This window comes from Aquarana catesbeiana, linkage group LG08 (assembly GCF_042186555.1).
Source record: "Aquarana catesbeiana isolate 2022-GZ linkage group LG08, ASM4218655v1, whole genome shotgun sequence".
Lineage (NCBI taxonomy): Eukaryota > Metazoa > Chordata > Amphibia > Anura > Ranidae > Aquarana > Aquarana catesbeiana.
Window position 1 is genome coordinate 288,720,477 of NC_133331.1, and position 22,946 is coordinate 288,743,422.

Sequence of the window (22,946 nt, forward strand, 5' to 3'; positions counted from 1 at the left end):
CGGGAGTGATATATATATATCTAATTATGGAGCGCCACGGCAAAAGCATGGCAATTGGAGACAAAAGGAGGGACAACGCATAAACCCTAGAATTCAGTCCCGATACCAACAAATCATCCTAAATAGAGTAAGGCTCCCAACCCTGCAGCCTCGTGTCCTCTCCACTTGCTACAAGTGTGGATTTAGTGGACATATAGCAAGGGACTGTAGGGAGCGCTAGGATAAGCTGGGATGTGGTGACAATATAGATAACACATTTTATCAAGCTTTAGCTGTAATTGAAGTTGATTCCGTTGATGAGCCAATGGTTGAAATAAATGTAAACGGTATTGATTTGTGTGGTCTCATAGACACAGGGGCTTCACTGGTTATTTTACATGTCTTTAATCCTAACTTACCACTTTCCAATGAAAGAGTTTCTTTGGTTGGGGTAAATAATAATATAATTTCAGTAAGAGTTACGCAATCTGTACCGGTGACATTGGGAGAGCATTCAACAGAACACTCATTTGTAGTCGTCTCCACATTCCCCCTGTAATTTATTAGGAATAGATCTACTTGTAGAAATGGGGGTAACCATTGCATTATCTCCGGATAAAACTGTTATTGACATACCGCATAGGTTAAAAGATGAAGCAACTGATTTGTTGTTCATGCCTTTATTAGTAGCTGATATGGAGGGAGGCGCTCAAGAGTAAATGAGATGAGTGGCAGCCACTCATGGGATCAGTATTAGTGCAATATGTGGCTGATCTCTTGCTAGCATCCTCTGATGAACAGGCTTGTACTGAGGATTCTATTTCTTTAATGAATTTTCTAGCCAGTATAGGACAAAAAGTAGATGCTGCAAAAGTGCAATGGGTTAAATTAAAAGTGCAATACCTGGGCCACTGTGTCTCCCAAGGTATCAAACATCTGACAGCCAAAAAGGAAAAAGGTAATTGCAAAGCAACGAATGCCCACAACTCTAAAACAGTTGAGAGCATTCCTTGGATTAGTGGGATATTGTAGACAGTTTTTACCTCAATATTCTACAATTATAGGTCTTAGCTGTTCAAAGTAGAAGGGAAAGATGAGCTAAGTCTAGCAGAACTAAGATGTATGTTAGAAATGCCCCAAGAGTGGGGGCTCAGGTTCAGCAGATAGTGGAGTGTGGTGATTTGATTAATGAAAATTTCATTCCTTCCCTTAACTTGCTGTCTTGAATTTGGGACAAAATACAGAACCAATGATTGATGTGTCAGTTAATGGTTTGTCTATTCCGTGTTTAATAGATGAAGGCGATTCAAAGAGTTTGTTAAATATATATGATGCCAATTTTTCCACTTCGAATCAGCAGGTAATTTTGGTCGGGGTAAGTAATGATGTAATTACTGACAAAGTTACTGAACCTCTATAAGTAAGAATGAGAGGTCAGTGCCATAAATGTTCTTTTGTTTTATCGCCATAACTCCCCTGACAGTCTACTAGACAGAGGTATAGTAATAAATATAGGAGTAACTATAGTTTTAACTACTGAAGTAAAGGGAGACTTTAGATTTGCTCCTTATGCCAGCAATGTATTAACCCCAAGCAGAAGGGGCTATTGTAAATATTTATAGTGACTCAACTTATGCTATAGGCATAGTGCATAGTTTTGCACAACTCTTGCAAGAGACGGGTTATCTGACAGCAGCAGGAACCCCTATACAACATAAAGAATGAATTGCTAGATTATTGGCAGCGGTCCAGCTGCTTCTTAAAGTTGCAGTAATTAAATGTAAAGCACATTCCAGAACAGATGATAGTATATCACTTGGGAATGCTTTGGCTGATAGGTATGCTAAAGATGTTATACATTCTTATGAGACAATAACAGCGCTTCCAACATTCCTGCTCACAGATCTTCAAGTGGATCTGGATATTTTATCAGCCCTGCAGGCAAGCTCGCCTCATACGTCCTTTTGGACCACAAAGGGAGCTGTTTGTGGGACAGATGATATATGGAAACTAAAACACAGACTGGTTGCTCCTCCGACATTATTTCCTTCTTTGTTTGCTTTGAGCCATGGGCCTTGCCATGTCTCAACAGGAGGGATGAGTCGAGTGGTAGCCAGAGATTGGTGGGCTCTAAGTTTTTCTGCATATGCTGCTAAAAAAGGTTACTGAATGTTCTATATGTCAAATGCATAACATTGGAAAGTCAGTACCCACTCCCATGAAGCATATTCCACATACTGAGGAGCCATTTCAAATTGTGCAAATTGACTTCTCAGATATGCCCCCTTGTGGTCGATTTAAGTATCTTTTGGTTTGCATTTATCAATTTTTAAACTGGCCAGAGGCTTGGCCCACATCCAAAAATGATGCCAGAACTGTGGTAAAATGTCGAGGGAATTGATCCCAAGGTTTGGTATAGGGTCAATAATTTCCTCAGATAGAGGTACACATTTTGATAATAAACTCATGGCAGAAGTAGTGAACATTTTAGGTATGAAACAGCAATTGCATACTCCTTACAGACCTCAAGCTAGTGGGATGGTGGAACGCAGCAATCAAACCCTGAAGAGGTATTTAGCTAAAATAACTGCTAATGGACAAAGCACATGGGTAGAAGCTTTACCTATAGCCTTGGCAACCATTAGAACAACCCCTAAAGAGAAGCATGGACTGTCACCTTTTGACATATTATTTGGGCGACCGCCTAAAAGACTGCATTCATCTCTTGTGCAGCCAGAGACAGTGACTTTAATGAATGGACATTACAAATTGGCAAATGTGTTTTCTGATACTTTTTCCAGAGCGAAAGCAGGACAACCTGTGGACACGAGTGAAGGAACTCATGTACTAAAGGCAGGAGATTGGGTGTATATCAAGAATCACACACCTCAGACTACTTTGTTCCCTAAGTGGAAAGGACCATTTCAGGTCATTCTTGTGTCTCCTACTGCAGTGAAGCTGAAAGACTATAAGTATTGGGTGCATGGTTCATACTGTAAGAAGTCTGTGGTTCCAAAAGAGAATATAAGCCGGTCTGCTACTGGCAAGAATTGTTCTGTACCTTTACCTTCCAGGTCTCCTCCACTGACTCGTGCGCGAGCAAGAAGACTGCAGAATGAATCTCCTAGGGCCTAAGATGAATGTGAAGCTCTGGAGTGTTATCCTCTGCGGTGGAGTGGTGGTATGGATTATAGTCATGGCATATGAATGGACATACAAGAAAGAAAAGGGAATACCTAGCACTTTAGCTGAAATAGAGGACAGTGCACACTTTGGTGAAGTCAGTAGAACAATGATTGACAGAGTCATTTCACTCCTACTATTCACAAATGCTCCATTGAGAAAACCAGCTGTCTGCATTAACTTTACTGGAACTTATACACCTGATTTACTTTCCCAGGGTTACCAGAGTACTACCTGACTGATTGGGAACTCCAACTGCATGGATGATGCCGATATCAAGTATTGGTTTGATGGTAAGGATGTTGTGTGGAGTACTGACAGATATCAGGAATTACATGATTACACACATCGTCAACATTCCCGGCAGAATAATATGAAGCTATTGATGTGCCTACAAGGATATGATTTCAATAAAGCTTGTGCTGCCCCACCAGGATATTATTTCATATGTGGAAAGAAAGCATATACTTGGGTTCCTTTGAATTCTAATGGGGTTTGTTACTTTGGTAGAGTCATACCTGCTACTTGGTATATGGAGGATAATGACTTTCAAGAAACACAAATCCACAAAATACCTATACACTTTCTTAAAAAAGGCTTAGTGCACCTTATTAAAAGGGATCTCACTGACTAATCAGCTCCAGGAGAAGATGAAATCCCAGGAGGACAAGAGGAAGAAGAAGACTCAGAGATTAATGTGAAAAATGATGATTCTCCTGATAGGCCTACATTTTATCCTAAGTCAGATAATAATTTTACAAATGTTGAAACACATGACAGAGAGATTAAACCATTGTTTTCTATTCCTTGGGTAAATATATGTTTTTTTTAAAAGGCTTTCAGTTTCACCATTGATTTGGCAGACCTGATGGATAACATTACTGCCCTGTATGATAGAAACTTTATAGCCCTTGCTATAGAACTAAAGATGATAAAAAAAAAGAGGTTTTGCAGCACCGGCTGGTGCTGGATTATCTTACGGCCAGTCAAAGAGGAATATGCGCCATAGTGGAAACTACTTGTTGTAACTACATCGGAAATGATACGAAGACTGAAGATGCCATCATTTCGCATGTAGAAAAGGTACAACAAATGAAGGTTAAATTTCACAAAGAACATACCGAAACTGCTTGGGTCGAAGGAAGCTGGGAAAGCTGGCTTTCCTGGCTCAATCCTCTCAACTGGTTTTCTGGTATTGCAGGATGGTTTTCTGGAATTTTACATGGTATTCTATATATTGTAGGAATTATGGTCCTCATAATCCTAATCGTTAAATGCGCACCTATGTTATACAAATGTTGTTTGAAAATAATCACACGTGCTGGTACTAATATTGGTTATGCTGAGCCCTTAAGGTCTCGAGTCAGAACTGCTCATGAGATGGTGATCCTTATACCTAGAGATCAACCTAAAGACACAGAAGACGCTTAAAAGGGATACCGAAAGAATTCTAAACACAGGAGGGGCTGTGAAGATATAGGAAATATAGGAACCATATCTTTTACTTATCCAGAGTTCTTCTTCAATATGAAACTGTAGTTTTGATATTATATTTGTTTTTCAGTAAAATGTTTCTGAATTCTTTGGTATTGCAACACATGTGGCTGACCAGTTGACATTAAATGTTCTGCCAATGACCTGACACAATTCTCAGAATATGAGATAGGGAAAGATGTTGACATAGAAAGTCCCTGTCCAAAAGCCAACTTAACTTCTTTCCAAGTAATTATTCTTACAATTATTTCTCCCTTTCTGTCAAAATAACTTAACAGTTTAAATTAGCCAGGTCAAAGTAACCCAGAAAACTCAGAACACTGGCCAAGAACTGTGTTGAAATACTGAGTGAAATACTTATTGAAATGCGTACTTGTGATGTGTAACTTTGGGCTTGTGCCCACCATAATATTACTGTATAACCATTCTCTATAAAACCCCTACTGCCTTGTAAACTTCATCGCATTGTCATAAAGATGTGCAATCCATTCTGAAGTAAACATACATGAGACATGCAGCTGGCGTTGATGTCCTTTATTTCAAGGTTCAACTCAACAGTCCTATTTTGGGCGGAGGCACTGTACTGAGTGGAGGCACTGTACTGAGTGGAGGCCATGTCCTTTGTGGAGGCACTGTCCTGGGTAGAGCTCCTGTCCTTAGTGGAGGCCCTGTCCTGGGGCAAGGCACTGTCTTGGGTGGGGGCCCTGTCCTGGGTGGAGGCCCTGTCCTGGTTGGGGGTCCCTGTCCTGGGTAGAGCTCCTGTCCTAGATGGAGGCCTGTCCTGGGTGGGGGCCCTGTCCTGGGTAGAGCTCTTGTCCTAGGTAGAGGCGCTATCTTGGATGGAGGCACTGTCCTGGGTGGGGGCACTGTCCTGAGTGGAGACACTGTCCTAGGTGGGGTCCCTGTCCTGGGTGATGACCCTGTCCTGTGTGGGGGTTTTGTTCTGGGTGGGGGTCCTGTCCTGGGTGGGGGCACTGTCCCTAGGCGGAGGCACTGTCCTAGGTGGAGGCAATGTTCTGGATGGGGGCCCTTTCCTGGGTAGAGATCCTGTCCTAGGTGGAGGCCCTAGCTTGGGTGGCAACACTTTTCTGGCTGGGGGCTCTGTCCTGGATGGAGGCCCTGTCCTGGGTAGAGGTCCTGTACTGGGTGGAGGCTCTGTCCTGGGAAGAGGCCCTGTCCTGGGTGGAGGCGCTGTCCTGGGTGTGGGGTTCTGTCCTGGGTGAAAGCCCTGTCCTGGGTGGGCACTCTGTCCTGGGTGGAGGCCTTGTCCTGGGTAGAGACACTATCCTGGGTGGGTGGCCCTATCCTGGGTGGGCACTCTTTCCTGGGTCGAGGCAATGTCCTGGGTGAAGTCTCTGCCCTGGGTGGAGTCACTGCCAAATGTATTATCAATCTCACTCTTGGACTTAGTGAAGGTTCTGGTTCTTGTATTTATCTAGGGGTTTACAGCAATATCCTGCTTGGGAAGGACCATTGCCCCCCCCCCCCCCAAAAGAGGGCCACACTATCATATTTACTAAGAGGCAGAAGAAAATGTCCATGATGTAGATGAGGGTTACATATAGAATGAGAAACACCAAGCTTCTCTCTGTCACCAAGACCTAGTCTAGCAATGCACAGAATGATACCAATTAGTATCTGACCAATCTTATGGTTTTTGCTTCATGTACAGACAGGATGGCGCTATGGAAGACAGGAAGTGATGTCAGGTACAGACAGGAAGTTCTAGGTCAGGGTTGAGTCGGGAGGAAGTAGAGAGAAGACATTGCTGGAAGTGGCAGCAGAGGAGGTAATAAGATTTTATTCTCTATTTACACCCAGTAACCCCCCCCCGTCATGTCTGTCCTCTTCCTCCATAGTCACTGTGACGTCTTTTATCTCCAGCAAATTATGATACACACATATATAGTGTGGAAATGTAGATAACCCCTTCAGATCACATGACACTCTTATATTAATTAATAAACCACAGACCTGACCAGAGAGGTGAGGAGGATTCTAGGAGGGTCACTTGCTTTTTTTTTTTATTAATACTCAGTTCTGGAGTTTTCCTCCTGTGAAGTCTGGTGATCATAGGACCATCACATTGCCTCCACCTCTCTCCTTGACAGTCACTGATAGTATCATTAGGATCTGTACATTATCTGCATTGATACAATTGATGTCATTTTTATTATATATTCAGAGTGGAAACCTGAGAGATTCTAAAGTTGAGGTTAAAGAAGAGATAAAAGAGGAGGATGATGAGGATGGGATGATGAGGAGTCATCTGTGAAAAGCACAGGGCGCCAGTGGTGGACCTGTCAATTCTGGTGTTCAATGGCAAATGCCAACTGAGCTCCACGGTGCCGGACAGTGAGCACAGGGCCCGCTAGCGAACGTTGGGCCCTCAGGCCACCCTCATGAAGTCTGTTTGGTCAAAGACATTCACACCAGTGACCTGCTGGAGGTCATTTTGTAGGGCTCTGGCAGTGCTCATCCTGCTCCTCCTTGCACAAAGGAGCAGATACCGGTCCTGCTGATAGATTAAGGACCTTCTAAGGCCCTGTCCAGCTCTCCTAGAATAACTGCCTGTCTCCTGCAATCTCCTCCAAGCTCTTGAGACTGTGCTGGGAGACACAGAAAACCTTCTGGCAATGGAACATATTGATGTGCCATCCTGGAGGAGTTGTTCTGCCTGTGCAACCTCTATAGGATCCAGGTATGGCCTCATGCCACCAGTAGTGACACTGACCCTAGCCAAATGCATAATTAGTGAAAAACTGAAAAGATGAGTAGGGAATAAAACATGTCAGTGGCCTCCACCTGTAAAACCATTCCCGTTTTGGAGGTCGTCTCATTGTTGCCCATCTGTAGTTCACCTGTTGTGAATTTCATTAACACCAAAGCAGCTGAAACTGATCAACAATCCCCTCTGCTACTTACCTGACCAGATCCATATCCCAGGAGTTTCATAGACTTGATTCTATATTCTGATTAAAAAGAGTTCCTTCCATTTTTTTGAGCAGTGTATGATAAGGCTTACCTGTAGGTACTGGTTAAAAAGAAAAAGAGACTTTACTTCCACTTTAAGGTGATAAAGCAATGGTTTCAATGTGTACTGTACTCTCAAGTATCATAGCTCATTTATTTGTATAAAACCATGCCTTATGAAAAAAAAAAATTAGGGCGTCTATTTATAACAAAAATAAAAAATAAAAATTTGTTGGGAAATCTGACAAGCATTCACCCAGCCATGAAAAATTCTGACCGCATTTCAATAAGCTTAGTGATTTCCTATAATCGTCAGCTCCATCTAGTGGCCATATTAAGACGTACCTCAGGGAGAGAAAAAAACGTAATTCCACATTATGGCCACTGGAAGGTGCCAATGATTATAGATAAACTACGACCAACATTTGTCACAGCTCATGCGTGTCACATTTGTTCAACAATTTTTTTGTAAAAAGAAGACCTGTAAGTGTTTGTGAAATCTTCCACCACAAAATGTACTCAGCCAATGAGAGGTAATGACTCCATTTTTATTTTAAAAGGCCTAGAGGACCGGATTTTAAGTGGTGGGCTTAACGTGTTTCGTCCCGAAAGACGACTTGAGAAAACAGAGCTCTTGCAAGAGTTTACACCACAAAATGTACTCAGCCAATGAGAGGTAATGACTCCATTTTTATTTTCTTCTCCACATGTCCAGCAACATTCACATAGAAGACATTTCCCGCACTCAAGGCACTAATACACCTCGAGGGTTGTGTAGGACCCCTGATGTACAGGAAGACAGGACTTCAGTGAGGAACAATTCCCTCACTCCGGACAGGAAAGGGGCTTCTCCCCCGTGTGAGACCTCTGATGTCTAGAAAGATGGGACTTCTCTGAAAAACGTTTCCCGCACTCAGGGCAAGAATACGGCTTCTTTCCCCATGTGCGATTTCTGATGTATGGAAAGATAGGAATTCCTTGAAAAACATTTCCCGCACTCAGGACAGGAATATGGCTTCTCACCCGTGTGCAACCTCTGATGTCTCTTTTGAGTGGACTTGTTTGAAAAACATTTCCCGCACTCAGAACAGGAGTATGGTTTTTCCCCCGTGTGAGATCTCTGATGTGTGAGAAGTTGTGATTTGATTAAAAAACGTTTCCCGCACTCAGAACAGGAATGTGGCTTCTCACTTGTGTGAGACCTCTGATGTCTGACAAGTTCCAATTTTTGTGCGAAACAAGTTCCACACTCAGGACAGGAATACGGCTTTTCAGTCATGTGTGAACTCTGATGATAGGAAAGACTGGACTTAGCTGAAAAACATTTTCCGCACTCAGGACAGGAATATGGCTTCTCACCCGTGTGAGACCTCTGATGTATGTAAAGATTGGATTTACTTGAGAAACATTTTCCACACTCAGGACAGGAAAATGACTTTTCCCCCGTGTGCAATCTCTGGTGTCTGTAAAGACTGGAATTACGTGAAAAACATTTTTCGCACTCAGGACAGGAATATGGCTTCTCACCCGTGTGCGAACTCTGATGCTTGTAAAGACTGGACTTACTTGAGAAACATTTACCGCACTCAGGACAGGAGTATGGTTTTTCCCCCGTGTGAGACCTCTGATGTGTGAGAAGTTGTGATTTGATTAAAAAACGTTTCCCACACTCAGAACAGGAATACAGCTTCTCACTTGTGTGAGACCTCTGATGTCTGACAAGTTCCGATTTTTGTGCGAAACATTTCCCGCACTCAGGACAGGAATACGGCTTCTCAGTCATGTGTGAACTCTGATGATAGGAAAGACTGGACTTATTCGAAAAACATTTACCGCACTCAGGACAGGAATATGGCTTCTCACCCGTGTGCAACCTCTGATGTATGTAAAGATTGGATTTACTTGAGAAACATTTTCCACACTCAGGACAGGAAAGTAACTTTTCCCCCGTGTGAAATCTCTGATGTATGTAAAGACTGGAATTACGTGAAAAACATTTTCCGCACTCACGACAGGAATACGGCTTCTCACCCGTGTGTGATCTCTGATGATAGGAAAGATATGACTTAATTGAAAAACATTTCCCACACTCAGAACAAGAATACGGCTTCTCACCCGTGTGAGACCTCAGATGTCTGTGAAGAAGTACCTTTTTTGAAAAATATTTTCCACACTCAGGACAGGAGTGTGACTTTTTCCCCTTGTGAGACCTCTGATGTGTGACAAAACGTGATTTTTTTGCAAAACATTTCCCGCACTCAGAACAGGAATATGGCTTTTCCTGTGTGTGGGACCTCTGATGTATGGAAAGATTGGACTTCTCTGAAAAACCCATCCCGCACTCAGTACAGGAAAACCTATTATTTGTTGGAAAAACAGCACCGTCCCTCACAGTCTGAGGTTCCTCAGGATAAGAGGAATACGATGGTTCGGCACCGTCCCGCACAGTCTGAGGTTCCTCAGGATAAGAGGAATACGATGGTCCGGCACCGTCCCGCACAGTCTGAGGTTCCTCAGGATAAGAGGAATACGATGGCCCGGCACCGTCCCGCACAGTCTGAGGTTCCTCAGGATAAGAGGAATACGATGGTTCGGCACCGTCCCTCACAGTCTGAGGTTCCTCAGGATAAGAGGAATACGATGGTCCGGCACCGTCCCGCACAGTCTGAGGTTCCTCAGGATAAGAGGAATACGATGGTCCGGCACCGTCCCGCACAGTCTGAGGTTCCTCAGGATAAGAGGAATACGATGGTCCGGCACCGTCCCGCACAGTCTGAGGTTCCTCAGGATAAGAGGAATACGATGGTCCATCTACACTGTGTGGTGCCGGATGGACATTTGAGGTAGTCGGGTTTTCTCCTGGACTATACTGTGTGATGTCCTCATCTTCTACTTTACAGTCTGGAGACAAAGTGAGACAATCCTCTGAGGTTTTCCTCATCTCCCGTCCATCTACTAAAATAGAAATACAAAGATTATTACTAGACATGAGCAGATTGGTTCCCCTAAACCAGGACTCCGCCCACATCAGGCAGCTTTGTCTCTGAGGATCTTACAATTCCCCCCTCAAGGTAACTAGTAAATGGGTCCTCTGATCTCCTACCAGTTCATTTCTTTATTCATGGACCTTTCAGAGTGAGGAAACAACGAGAACTGTCTCTTTAGAGCAAGTAACACCAGGAGAATTGCTCTGTCAGAGATCTTGCTGGACCCGGGCATTGGAAAGAAGACCCAAGACACATACTCCAGGTGCCTAGGTTCAGCAATGTCAATGGTTAAAATCAACATTTTGCTGCCAGCTGAACCCCAGAATCGACATAAATTCAGTCTAAATACATAAATTGTGTCTGCAACACAAAAAACAAAGACTATCCGAGAGAAAGAAGATCTAATGTGCAGGACGGGCAACACAATTCAAGAAAGTGACCAGGGTATTACAGGCTGATATCACCCAGTCCCCGCCCTACTCTGGACCAATCAGTGAGCGGTATGGGTGGAGGAATGTATTTAGTGTTAATGACCCACCTGTGCTGATCTCTGTAGGAGTGTCCTCCTCTATAAATGTCCCCGTTATTCCATCCTCCTCCATAGACTGCTGATCATCCCTCACATACGTCTCTTCTTCTTCTGCTTTAACCTCAAATTCTATATCAATTGGATCTCCACTCTAAACCAAGAAAATGAGAGAGAATATCATCTGTAAAATATAAGCTTTAATATTGTGATCTCACATAAAAAATCCACACATCGTCTCCATGAGTCCATGTTCTAGATAGTCCGTCATACAAACCTTGTAACAGTGAGGGATGGTTTGATCTTCCTGTGTGGAATCCCGGGAATACAGAGGACGGGGACATCTCTCTGGTGGGTTCCTGGTATTAGGTGGCTCCATCATATCCTTGTGTCCTTCTGAAAACTCCTCCATCACTCCATACTCCTCATTCTCCTCTTTATACTCTTCTTTAGGAACAATATTATTATCCCCAAGGTTTCCACTCTGCAATATTTTATAAAACATTTATTGTAACAAACATGCTTGTGTATAAAGTATAACTACTGCCAGTTGTCAATCATATACCTGATGATGGTGGGGGATGATGTGATCTTCCTGTGTGGAATCCCGGGAATACAGAGGACGGGGACATCTCTCTGGTGGGTTCCCATTACTGGATCCATCTGTAGGAAACACACACACTGACTGAATACATTGTTTCTATGTGTTTATCAGATGATGGGGGATCTAGGTGGACCCTCCGTACTGCTCTCTCCTTTACAATAAAGTCTCCTCTTACCCGGTGATGTGAGGGGCGGCTGATTGTCCATCATGACGTCCTTGTAGAGATCCTTGTGTCCTTCTAAATACTCCCACTCCTCCATGGAGAAATAGACAGTGACATCCTGACACCTTATAGGAACCTGACACACACAATGATACAGTCACCATCCAGACACATCCCTTGTCTGTTACTGGATAATGTCCCAGAATTCCCGGCACCGCTCACCTCTCCTGTCAGCAGCTCCATCATCTTCTTGGTGACTTCTAGAATCTTCTGCATGTTGTGTATCCCAGGTTTCAGAGAGTGAGGTAGAGGAACTGTGATGGTCACATGGTCACCAGATTTTATAGGAGGAGAACTCTGTATTCAAACAAAAAAAAGGAATATTATGTAATATTCTCAAAATTATCCCCCTCAGTCAAGATGTGTATGTTATTAATAGAGATAAGTGTGATGTCATGTGACCTCCCAGAATCCTCCTCACCTCTCCAATCAGGTCTGTGTTTTATTAATAGAGATAAGAGTGATGTCATGTGACCTCCCAGAATCCTCCTCACCTCTCCCGTCAGGTCTGTGTTTTATTAATAGAGATAAGAGTGATGTCATGTGACCTCCCAGAATCCTCCTCACCTCTCTGGTCAGGTCTGTGTTTTATTAATAGAGATAAGAGTGATGTCATGTGACCTCCCAGAATCCTCCTCACCTCTCTGGTCAGCAGGTAGATGATCTCCAGGGTGAGGTTTAGTATTCTCTCAGTCATGTGACTCCAGCCCTCCTCCATCCTCATTGATGCAGTCATGTGATCTATACAGGCCTCTCTGTAGAGGAACAGCGGAGAATTATCAGGACTGTATTGGTTGTACAATATTAGGACAGGAATAAAAGAGGTTAATAGGTGGGCTTCCCCCAGTGGGAACTGGCAGGTTACATTTGGTTGTTTCAAATACAGGTAATGCCTAAGGGATTGCAACAACGGTAGTGTCAGCAGTGGAGACACCATGGCCACCAGATGTCTGTTGATGGCTGAGCTCTGCTGTCCACTCTGAAGTTCCCCTCAACTTGGACACCCTTCTTCCTCTCACAACGTGTCCCTGCTCTCCCTCAGAGCTTTCCTGATCTTCCCTCCATGACACCCAAGAGTGGTCTGACACCTGATTGTCCACCACCTCTTCCTCACCAGAGCCCAGCTTGAAGAAAGCACTGGCTACTGCCCCCTGCCTGGAATGTGGCTTCCTTAGGAGAACTCAGACAATGACCCACCTTCTCCCGCTCCAAACAACCCGTTCTCTATAACTAACTCCAAAATATCTACACCGAGGCTGATCTCAGATCCTGTTTTATAGTGAGGGAGGTGATAATCTCCTCCCTCAATATCCACTAATATCAGATCCCCCCTCTTCTTATAGTGAGGGGCGGAGATCTCCACCTTCCCCCCTCACTATTGGCTGATCTCAGACACCCACCTTTAGTGAAGGTTGAGGGGATCCACTTCCTCCCCCCTTTATGGGCTGCTTATCAGGTACAAAGGTTGTGCATTATGGGTGAGCACCAAAATGAAATCGACCACAAATTCAAGGAGAATTCCAATTACGGAAATTGGGATCAAATTTCAGTGCAACCCAAATCTGACCCTCATCCCTCATTACAAGAAACTACTATGGTGAGACATCTCCAAAAAGAAGGAAATGTTCCGGCCCCGTGAGTGGAGGAATGTTCTCACCCTGAAGGGGTTAATCTAGGTTTCCACACTATATATGTGCGTATCATCATCTGCTGGAGATAAAAGACATCACAGTGACTATGGAGGAAGAGGACGGATATGACGGGGGGGATACTGGGTGTAAACAGAAAATAAGATCTTATTACCTCCTCTACTGCCACTTCCAACAAAAGGTACTTCCAACAATGTCTCCTTTCTACTTCCTCCCAACTCAACTCTCACCCGGAACTTCCTGTCTCTACCTGACGCCTTATAGGAACTGTTTTCCATAGAGACTTCCTGTCTGGGTAGAAGTGAGGTCACCACCTTGTGGAGCTCAGAGAAACTGCAGCCCTAAGAAAAGTCCCCTAGTGTGAACACAGCCTTGTCATTGTTGCCAAGTGTCCATTCCCAGGATTTAGTCTACAATCCCATCATGTCTTCATCCTTCAGGTTCCATGACTCCGTGTTGTCAGGGCTGGGCTCAGCCCTTCCTTCTCAAAGCTGGCCGCTCAGCTGTTGGCTAATTGCCAGCTCCTATCTCTCCACAGTGACTCACCTGTTGATGATATCCTGCTCATCAGTCCTGCCTAAGTGGAGTTTCACACAAAAATTGAACCTCCGCTTTTCGGAACCCTCCCCCCCTCCGGTGTCACATTTGGCACCTTTCAGGGGGGAGGGGGGTGCAGATACCAGTATAATACATGTATTTGCACCCACTTCCGGGCATAGACTCCCGCGGGAATCTACGCCTTGAAACACATGGGTCCCAGAGACAGCAGGGACCATCCGGATTGCGCAGCTGCAGTATTTGTAGCTGCTGACTTTTAAAAAAAAAATTTAGGCGGAACTCCGCTTTAAGCCGTCCAGTCCAGATGATCTCCGCCTTCACCTTGGTCACATCTCTAGAGACGCTCTCCTGTGTTCCTGTTGAAGACTTGCTTGGCTGACATTCCTTCTTGCTCCAGATCCTGCTTGCTGTTCTACTACGTTCATCTCCGGCTCCCTGACGTTTTGGCTTGTCTGACTATCCGTTCCAGTTCCTGAACTCTGGCTATGTTTTGACTACGTTTACTCTGTTTACCTTTATTTTTTATTATTAAACAAGTGTGATTTAACTGTGCTTCTGTCTCAGTCTGATTCATGGTTTCTGACACGAGTGTCAGAGAGGTGATGACGGCTGGAACACTTTCTGTGTTCCATCACCAGGGACTGAGATTATACCCGACTGTTGGATGGAGTGATCTCCTTTCTGACAGTGAAAGTAGAACTCTGACCTCAACAGAGAGGCAGCGGGAGTGTGTGTGATCAGGTAAGTATTTTATCCCATTGACACCAAATGTAGGACTTATTTTATCCCTCCAACACCAACTTTGAGACTTCTTTTATCTCACGGAAACCAATGATACCAGCAGAGAGGCAGCAGAGCAGGATTGTGTGATCAGATAAGTATCACCACTGAACACCAATACTGGGCTATGGATAGACTTTGTTCTCAGTGACACCAACTTTGGGGCTTATTCTATCCCACTAACACCAACTATGGAATTTATTTTATGCCATTGACAACGATGGGACTTGTTTTATCTCTTGGAAACCAAAATGTGACTTATTTTTATCCCACTGACACCAACAATGTGACCTATTTTATCTCACTGACACCAACTATGGACCTTTTTTTATCCCACTGACACCAACAATGGGACTTTTTTTGTCTCAATGAAATCAACGATGCAACTTCTTTCATCTCACCGACGCCAAAGATGGGACTTATTTTATCTCAATGACACCAATGATGTGACTTCTTTTATTTCACCGACACCCGTGGTGTGACTTATTTTATCTCAGTGACATCAACAATGTGACTTCTTTTTATCTCACTGACACCAACGATGGGACTTCTTTTATCTTACTGACATCAACAATGAATCCTCTATTATCTCGCTGACACCAATCATAGGGATTATTTTATCCAACTAACACCGACAATGGGGCTTATTTATGGCCCACTGAATTTCAGTGGATACCATGAAGACATCCTGAGCAGGTATCCCCTCGACCTGAGGGAGATCATAACCTTGTGGAGCTCAGAGGAACTCCAACCCAAGTAACATTTCCAATTGTGAACACGCACTACACTAACTGTAGCACTAATTCACTAAATCTCGTTTTTTGGCTCTGATGTACTCAGTGGAGCAGCAATCTATTTCCTAGGTCTGGTCAGGTTTCCCCAAGCTTGGTGGGTGACTGCTCCTGTCTGCTCTTGGAAGAAGCTTTGGGAAATTGAGGAGGTTCACCCACTGAAGTTATGAATATTTATCTGACCTCAGCCAATCCTGGGGAGTGGGTGCCCAGAAGGTGGTTAGGGAGAATATAAAATGTTTCAGAGGCCTGTTCAGCCATAATTCTCCTGGGGCTCCTGCCCCTGGGAGGAGGCCTGTGTACTGAAAAACCTTGGTTAGACTTACCGGTGACGATATTTCTAAGAGCCTTTCAGGACAGCCTTGGAGAGAGTAGCTCCATCCATTTTCCAGGAAACACTTGCAGCCTTTAAAATCCCTCCTCTTCCACCATGGCCTCACTTATTGCGTGGCCTCCGACATGCTGGAAAACAAAGCACAGAAAGCACCAAGACAACCATGACAGATACTTAAGACACTTCTAAGACAACAGGAAGGGTGGTAACGGCTGTCCTGAAAGGCTCTTAGAAATACCATCACCAGTAAGTCTAGCAAAGGATTTCCCAAATCGCCTTTCAGAACAGCCTTGGAAAGGATAATAGAGAAACTTACCCTAGGGTGGGACTACTGCCTACAGCATCTTCCTACCAAAGGCCTAATCTGCAGATGACAATTGGTCTAACCTATAGTTCCAGAGGAATATAGAGAAGTTGGACCAGGTAGCAGCCTTGAATATTTGTTCAGGCGCAGCACCGGCCTTTTTGGCCCAGGAAACTACCGTCGATCTTGTAGTGGGCAGAAATACCAGAAGTGAGCACTTCTTCCTTAACCTTGTAGGCTTCTTTGCTTGCCCTTTTAAGCCACCTTCCCATTGTGCTCTTAGAAGCTTTTTCCCCTTTGCGGGATCCCAAAAAGATTATAATAAGTGCATTTGATTTCCTAAACGTTTTAGTCACGGTTAGGTATTGTAACAGACATCTCCTTACATCCAGTGTATGAAAAGCTTCCGCTTTTGGATTGGCTGGGGTCGGAGAGAAGGTGGGCAATACTATCTCCTGTGAGCAATGAAAAGGTGTAGCCACCTTGGGAAGGAAAGCTGGGTCTGTTCGAAGGATTACTCGATCCAGGAATATCATTAAAGAAGGTTCCGTGACCGCCAAAGCCTGAAGCTCGCTAATCCTTCAGGCTGACATGATGGCCACTAAAAAAATTGTTTTTAGAACTAAATTCTTCAAAGATGTCTCCGGTAAGGGTTCAAAAGGAGCCTTATTGAAGCCTTGCAACCCAATAGACAAATCCCATCTGGGAAAAAAAACACCAGCCTGTTTCGCACAAGGTTCCTGAAAAATCTAGAAATTAAAACTTCTTTATATAAAGTCTTTTTTCAAAAAAACTGAAAGAGCCGTCACCTGGGTTTTAAGGGTGCTGGCTGCCAGCCCCTTCAACATTCCATCATGGAGGAATTCCAAAACTGAAATTATATTCTTGACCTGGAAACCCTTAGAAGAGCACCAGGAATTAAATTTCTTCCACACTTTCATGTAGATAGCCCGCGGTCACTACTTTGCTACTAGAGAGAAGGGTGGTCATGAGCTTCTCTGACAATCCCTTGGCTCTTAGGAGGTCTTCCTCAGAAACCATGCTGTCAATTGTAGACGATCTTCTTCCGGATGGTTCAGCAGATCCTTTCTGGACGGGTAGTTTTCAGGAAGCTTCTGCGGTCAGATTTAGCAGAGTTGCAAACCAGGGTCTCTTCGGGGCAGAAGGGGGTGACCAGGATCAGAACCATGCTTTCCTCCTTGAATTTCCTGAGGACCAGCCAGATCAGTTTGGTTCCTGGCCACTACTGTGGAAGCCATTGTGGGCTTGAGGCTGGATGAGGTAGAATCCCATGCTTTTTTCAGCAGGGAATCTGCCCTCCTGTCCATTGCATCTTTTAATATCCCCATGTCTTCTCAACTCTGTCTCCTTATCTTCAAAGGGGAACCTTCTTTTGAGAGTCTTTGAAAAAAAAAAAAAGGACCCCTCTCTGGGTCTTTCCACTCTTTTTTGACTGCATCGGAAAGAACCCTGTGAACAGGAAACACTCTGTGTTTGGATTCATCCAAGCCTTGGTACATCTTGTCATGCACCGATAATTGTACTTTCTCCTCTTGGATCTCTAGAGTCATGTAGATCGCTCACAGGAGATCATCTACCCCCTCTAGTGATAGCTTGTATCTGGATGCTTTGCTATCATCTTCCTCCTAATCCGAATCCGTGAGGGAAAGAACCGTTCTTGCCCCCTCTTCCCCTGAAGTCACTGACCTCCTCTGCCTTGGAGGTGGACGCCCGAGGGCTGGACGGTGTGCGTTGGGGTTCAGTCTGGATTGCCGGGTTCTTAACCAACAGAGATCTGACTGAGCTTAAGGTATCTGTAAGTTCCCTTACAGATCTTTATACAATGCATATTACATTGCACATCTTTTATTTTTCTTTCATTTTTTTCAATATTTATTTTTTCACTCTTTCTACTTATTTGTTTCATTTTTTAATTTTTATTCATATACATATTTCCATTTTGATTGATGGTGGACTCCATGTATATGTTTACTTGTATATACATATACTGTACATACAAATTTATATTTATATTTTTACAATTGTGATAAATTTTCCATTTTTAAATTTTTATTTTACAATTTATTATTGTGCGGTTTTCTTTGTGCCATCTATTATGCTTTTCGTATGCCTATCATATGCATACACAATACTAAGGGCCAATGGTTCAGCTATGGTTTATTGATTTTACTTTTGTACCAATTGTATTTGTATAATCATTTATATCTTTAGAGAATTTTTTGAGCAATGAGAAGTTAATGCTTTTTACCAAATTGTCCTGCCCTCACTGCTCTGCCCACTCCCCACCCCTTACACAGGGTATTTAAACTTCCTGGTTGCCGATTCCCGTGACTTTGAAAAAGTGCGTGCACGCAAACCGCGTCGTCGCGGCAACAAGGAAGCTTGCGGGGTTACGCTGGTCCCTGAGTTGATCCAGTCACCACAGCTTCTATTAGCGCTGACCGCTCTCCATTTTTACATCCCCACAGGGCACTCCCACCCAGCAGTGAGCAGCCACACGCCTGCCTGGCTCCACAAGGAGAGAGCGGCCACCAGGAGAAAGCGGTTTGGATCCAGCTGCGGACCGCGGCACTATTTCATCCCCTGTCAGCACGCCAGCCGGCTCAGCGTCCTGACACGTGGAGTACGGAGTTTGGCGTTCCACCGACTGCTGCCTCCCCCTCCTCCATCACCAGCACACCCAGCTCCCCTCCACACACCACTGAGCGGGTCCTTCGTTTGGCTTGAGCAGAGCAGGGACATTGGCGCCTCCCCTGCTGCTAGGGTTATTCCCCACCCTTAGATGCCGTCAGCTCCTAGTTGCTCTGGGGACCTCCAGTGACTCCGTAAGCCTTTCAGTTCACTTTCCATTACTCCCCACTTCCTCTTGCATTGACAATTGGATTGTTTTTATATGACTATCATTGAATAAACTGTTCATGTTTACGGTTTGCTGCTATTTGTGGGACTGTTTTCATTATCAACCCATCGATGTTCATTTTGTTGTGCATAACAGTGTAAATTTGCTGTCCCCTCAAAATAACTCAACACACAGCCATTAATGTCTAAACCGCTGGCAACAAAAGTGAGTACACCCCTAAGTGAAAATGTCCAAATTGGGCCCAATTAGCCATTTTCCCTCCCCGGTGTCATGTGACTCGTTAGTGTTAGAAGGTCTCAGGTGTGAATGGGGAGCAGGTGTGTTAAATTTGGTGTTATCACTCTCACTCTATCATACTGGTCACTGGAAGTTCAACATGGCACCTCATGGCAAAGAACTCTCTGACGATCTGAAATAAAGAATTGTTGCTCTACATAAAGATGGCCTAGGCTATAAGAAGATTGCCAAGACCCTGAAACGGAGCTGCAGCACGGTGGCCGAGACCATACAGCGGTTTGATAGGACAGGATCCCCTCAGAACAGGCCTCACCATGGTCCACCAAAGTAGTTGAGTGCACGTGTTCAGCGTCATATCCAGAGGTTGTCTTTGGGAAATAGATGTAGTATAGATGTGTGCTGCCAGCATTGCTGCAGAGGTTGTAGGGGTGGGGGGGGGGGTCAGCCTGTCAGAGCTCAGACCATACGCGGCACACTGCATCAAATTGGTCTGCATGGCTGTCGTCCCAGAAGGAAGCCTCTTCTAAAGATGATGCACAAGAAAGCCTGCAAACAGTTTGCTGAAGACAAGCAGACTAAGGATGTAGATTACTGGAACCACGCCCTGTGGTCTGAAGAGACCAAGATAAACGCATAGGGTATCAAGAGTGTGTGGTGGCAACCAGTTGAGGAGTACAAAGACAAGTGTGTCTTGCCTACAGTCAAGCATGGTGGTGGGAGTGTCATGGTCTAGAGATGCATGAGTGCTGCCGGCACTGGGGAGCTACAAATCATTGAGGAAACCATGAATGCCAACATGTACTGTGACATACTGAAACAGAGCATGATCCCCTCCCTTTTGAGACTGGGCCGCAGGGCAGTATTCCAACATGATAACCACCCCAAACACACCTCCAAGACCACCACTGCCTTCCTAAAGAAGCTGAGGATAAAGGTGATGGACTGGCCAAGCATGTCTCCAGACCTAAACCCTATTGAGCATCTGTGGGGCATCTTCAAACAGAAGGTGGAAGAGCGCAAGGTCTCTAACATCCACCAGCTCCGTGATTTCATCATGGAGAAGGGGAAGAGGACTCCAGTGGTGACCTGTGAAGCTCTGGTGAACACCATGCCCAAGAGGGTTAAGGCAGTGCAGGAAAATAATGGTGGCCACACAAAATATTGACACTTTGGGCCCAATTTGGACATTTTCACTTAGGGGTGTACTCACTTTTGTTGCCAGCGGTTTAGACATTAATGGCTGTGTGTTGAGTTATTTTGAGGGGACAGCAAATTTACACTGTTATACAAGCTGTACACTCACTACTTTACATTGTAGCCAAGTGTCGTTTCTTCAGTGTTGTCACATGAAAAGATAGAAGAAAAGATTTACAAAAATCTGAGGGGTCTACTCACTGTTGTGAGATACTGTAGACCCCTATGCTCTATACTTGTAGGTGCACAATGCCCAGCAGCTGCCAGTGGATGTTCTACACCCCAAAAATGGAACACGATAATTTATTAATAATAAACTGTAGTGCTGGTACCCATGAAATATGATAAAACATTTATTTTTATTTCATTTTTTTATATCTTACAGTATTTATTGATAATTTTAATCATACTGAAATACGCAAACAGCAGGTGGAACATCGACAAAAAAAATTTAGAGCTAGAATTTCTAGAATATGCATCATAAACATCATGTCTCTTTATTCCAGATTGAAGCGTCACTTCCAAGCGGAGGAGTAAAGGAGGAGGTCCTCTGAGGAGATAAGTCTACCACCTATAAGGCCTCAACTTCCATAAATACTGAGGAGGTTGTGATGACGACTTTCTATAAAAAAAGGCAGAAGTCAAGAACGAGATCTCCCATCCCTATGTGGTCTTCACATTGCACTCCATAAATCCAATCCTAACTCCCAAAAAAACACTGAGCCATATCCATGTAGTTCTTGGGTGCACCTAAGAGACCAAAACCAATACAAACTAAAAAAAAAAAAGTCAAGCCATAAAATGGTAAAAGAAAAAGGGGAGGATCAAAAGTGGAAAGGAAAGAGAAGAGAGTCTCTCGAAATTGGCCTCCAAGCCAAGGAGAGGATGATGTCCAGGTATTAGGAAGCTCCCACAGCATCCATTCTTCAGCCACATTGATTTTGGAGATGTAAATCAAGGTGACATCCTTGATGTACAGAAAAATATAGACGTTTCTATACTAATTAATCTTAACGGTTGTGTGGGTTTTCCGATGTTTGTTAAGATAAGTCTCCCTTGAAAAACACTTGCCGCACTCAAGGCAGGAATACGGCTTCTCCCCCGTGTGAGACCTTTGATGGTCGACCAGTTCTGATTTCCGTACGTAACATTTGTCACATTCGTTGCAGATAAACTGCTTTGTCCCCGTGTGGCGTATCTGATGTTCATTAAGACTGGACTTTTGCGTAAAACATTTGCCGCACTCGGGGCAGGAATACGGCTTCTCCCCCGTGTGAGTTATTTGATGACGGACGAGGAGGCGCTTCTGTGTGAAACATTTCCCGCACTCAGAGCAGACATACGGCTTCTCTCCTGTGTGAGTTCTTTGATGACGGACAAGGAGGCTTTTCTGCGTAAAGCGTTTCCCGCACTCGGAGCAGGAGTAAAGCTTCTCTCCCATGTGCAACCTTTGATGTCTAGAAAAAGTGGCCTTTTCTGTAAAACGTTTCCCGCACTCAGGACAGGAATACAGCTTCTCACCTGTGTGAGATCTGTAATGCTTCAGGAATTCTCCTTTGTGAAAAAAGTTTTCTCCACACTCAAAACAAGAATACGAATACGGCTTCTTCACCGTGTGGGATCTTTGATGTTGGACAAATTCTCCGATATGAAAAAAGCATTCCCCGCATTTAGGATATCAATGAAGATTTTCACCTGTGTAGGACTTCTGATGTATAGAAAGACTTAATGCAGAGCTAAAATATTTCCCACACTCAGAACAGGAAAATGTCTCCTCCCCTTGAATTCCGGCACCATCCCTCACAGTACGAGGTTGCTCAGAGACAGAGGGACTCCATGGTCTATCCACACTGTGAAGTCCACCATTCATAGTGGAGCTCATTGTCTTTTCTCCTCCACAATCTCCTGTGATATCCTCATCTTCCATTCTACAACCTGGAGATAAAGTGAGACGATCCTTTGAGGGTTTCTCCATGGCGTGTCCTGGAAAAAATATAAAAACATCATCAATAGATATGAGAGGGTTAGTTCACTTCCATCAAGATTCCATCTGGATCAGGTAGATATGAGCAGATGTTCTCTGGACCAATCAGTGAGCAGTAATAGTGTAGAGATAAGAGAAGAATATATTATGGCTCACCTGTGCTGATCTCTGTAGGAGTGTCCTCCTCTATGAATGTCCTCATCATTCCAGCTTCCTCCATATATTGCTGATCATCCCTCACATACGTCTCTTCTACTTCACCCTC

At 44.2% G+C, this 22,946-nt stretch overlaps 2 protein-coding genes across 2 annotated transcripts in view; both read right to left on the reverse strand.

Moving 5' to 3' along the window:
• Positions 1-13,858, reverse strand: part of LOC141106781 (uncharacterized) — a 47,696-nt gene extending 33,838 nt beyond the window's left edge. Inside the window, 10 exon segments of the mRNA XM_073597709.1 lie at positions 463-532; positions 8,459-8,568; positions 8,570-10,584; positions 11,155-11,296; positions 11,420-11,626; positions 11,708-11,805; positions 11,922-12,045; positions 12,132-12,266; positions 12,610-12,724; positions 13,773-13,858. Coding sequence (XP_073453810.1) covers positions 463-532; positions 8,459-8,568; positions 8,570-10,584; positions 11,155-11,296; positions 11,420-11,626; positions 11,708-11,805; positions 11,922-12,045; positions 12,132-12,266; positions 12,610-12,705 — 2,997 coding nt within the window. The 5' untranslated portion in view covers positions 12,706-12,724; positions 13,773-13,858.
• Positions 13,859-21,037: 7,179 nt separating this feature from the next.
• Positions 21,038-22,367, reverse strand: LOC141106782 (uncharacterized). Its single transcript, XM_073597710.1, has 2 exons — positions 22,357-22,367; positions 21,038-22,319 (listed from the first exon to the last, which is right to left on the reverse strand). The coding sequence occupies exons 1-2, from the start codon at positions 22,365-22,367 to the stop codon at positions 21,698-21,700; spliced, it is 633 nt and encodes a 210-aa protein (XP_073453811.1). The 3' UTR covers positions 21,038-21,697.
• Positions 22,368-22,946: the final 579 nt, after the last annotated feature.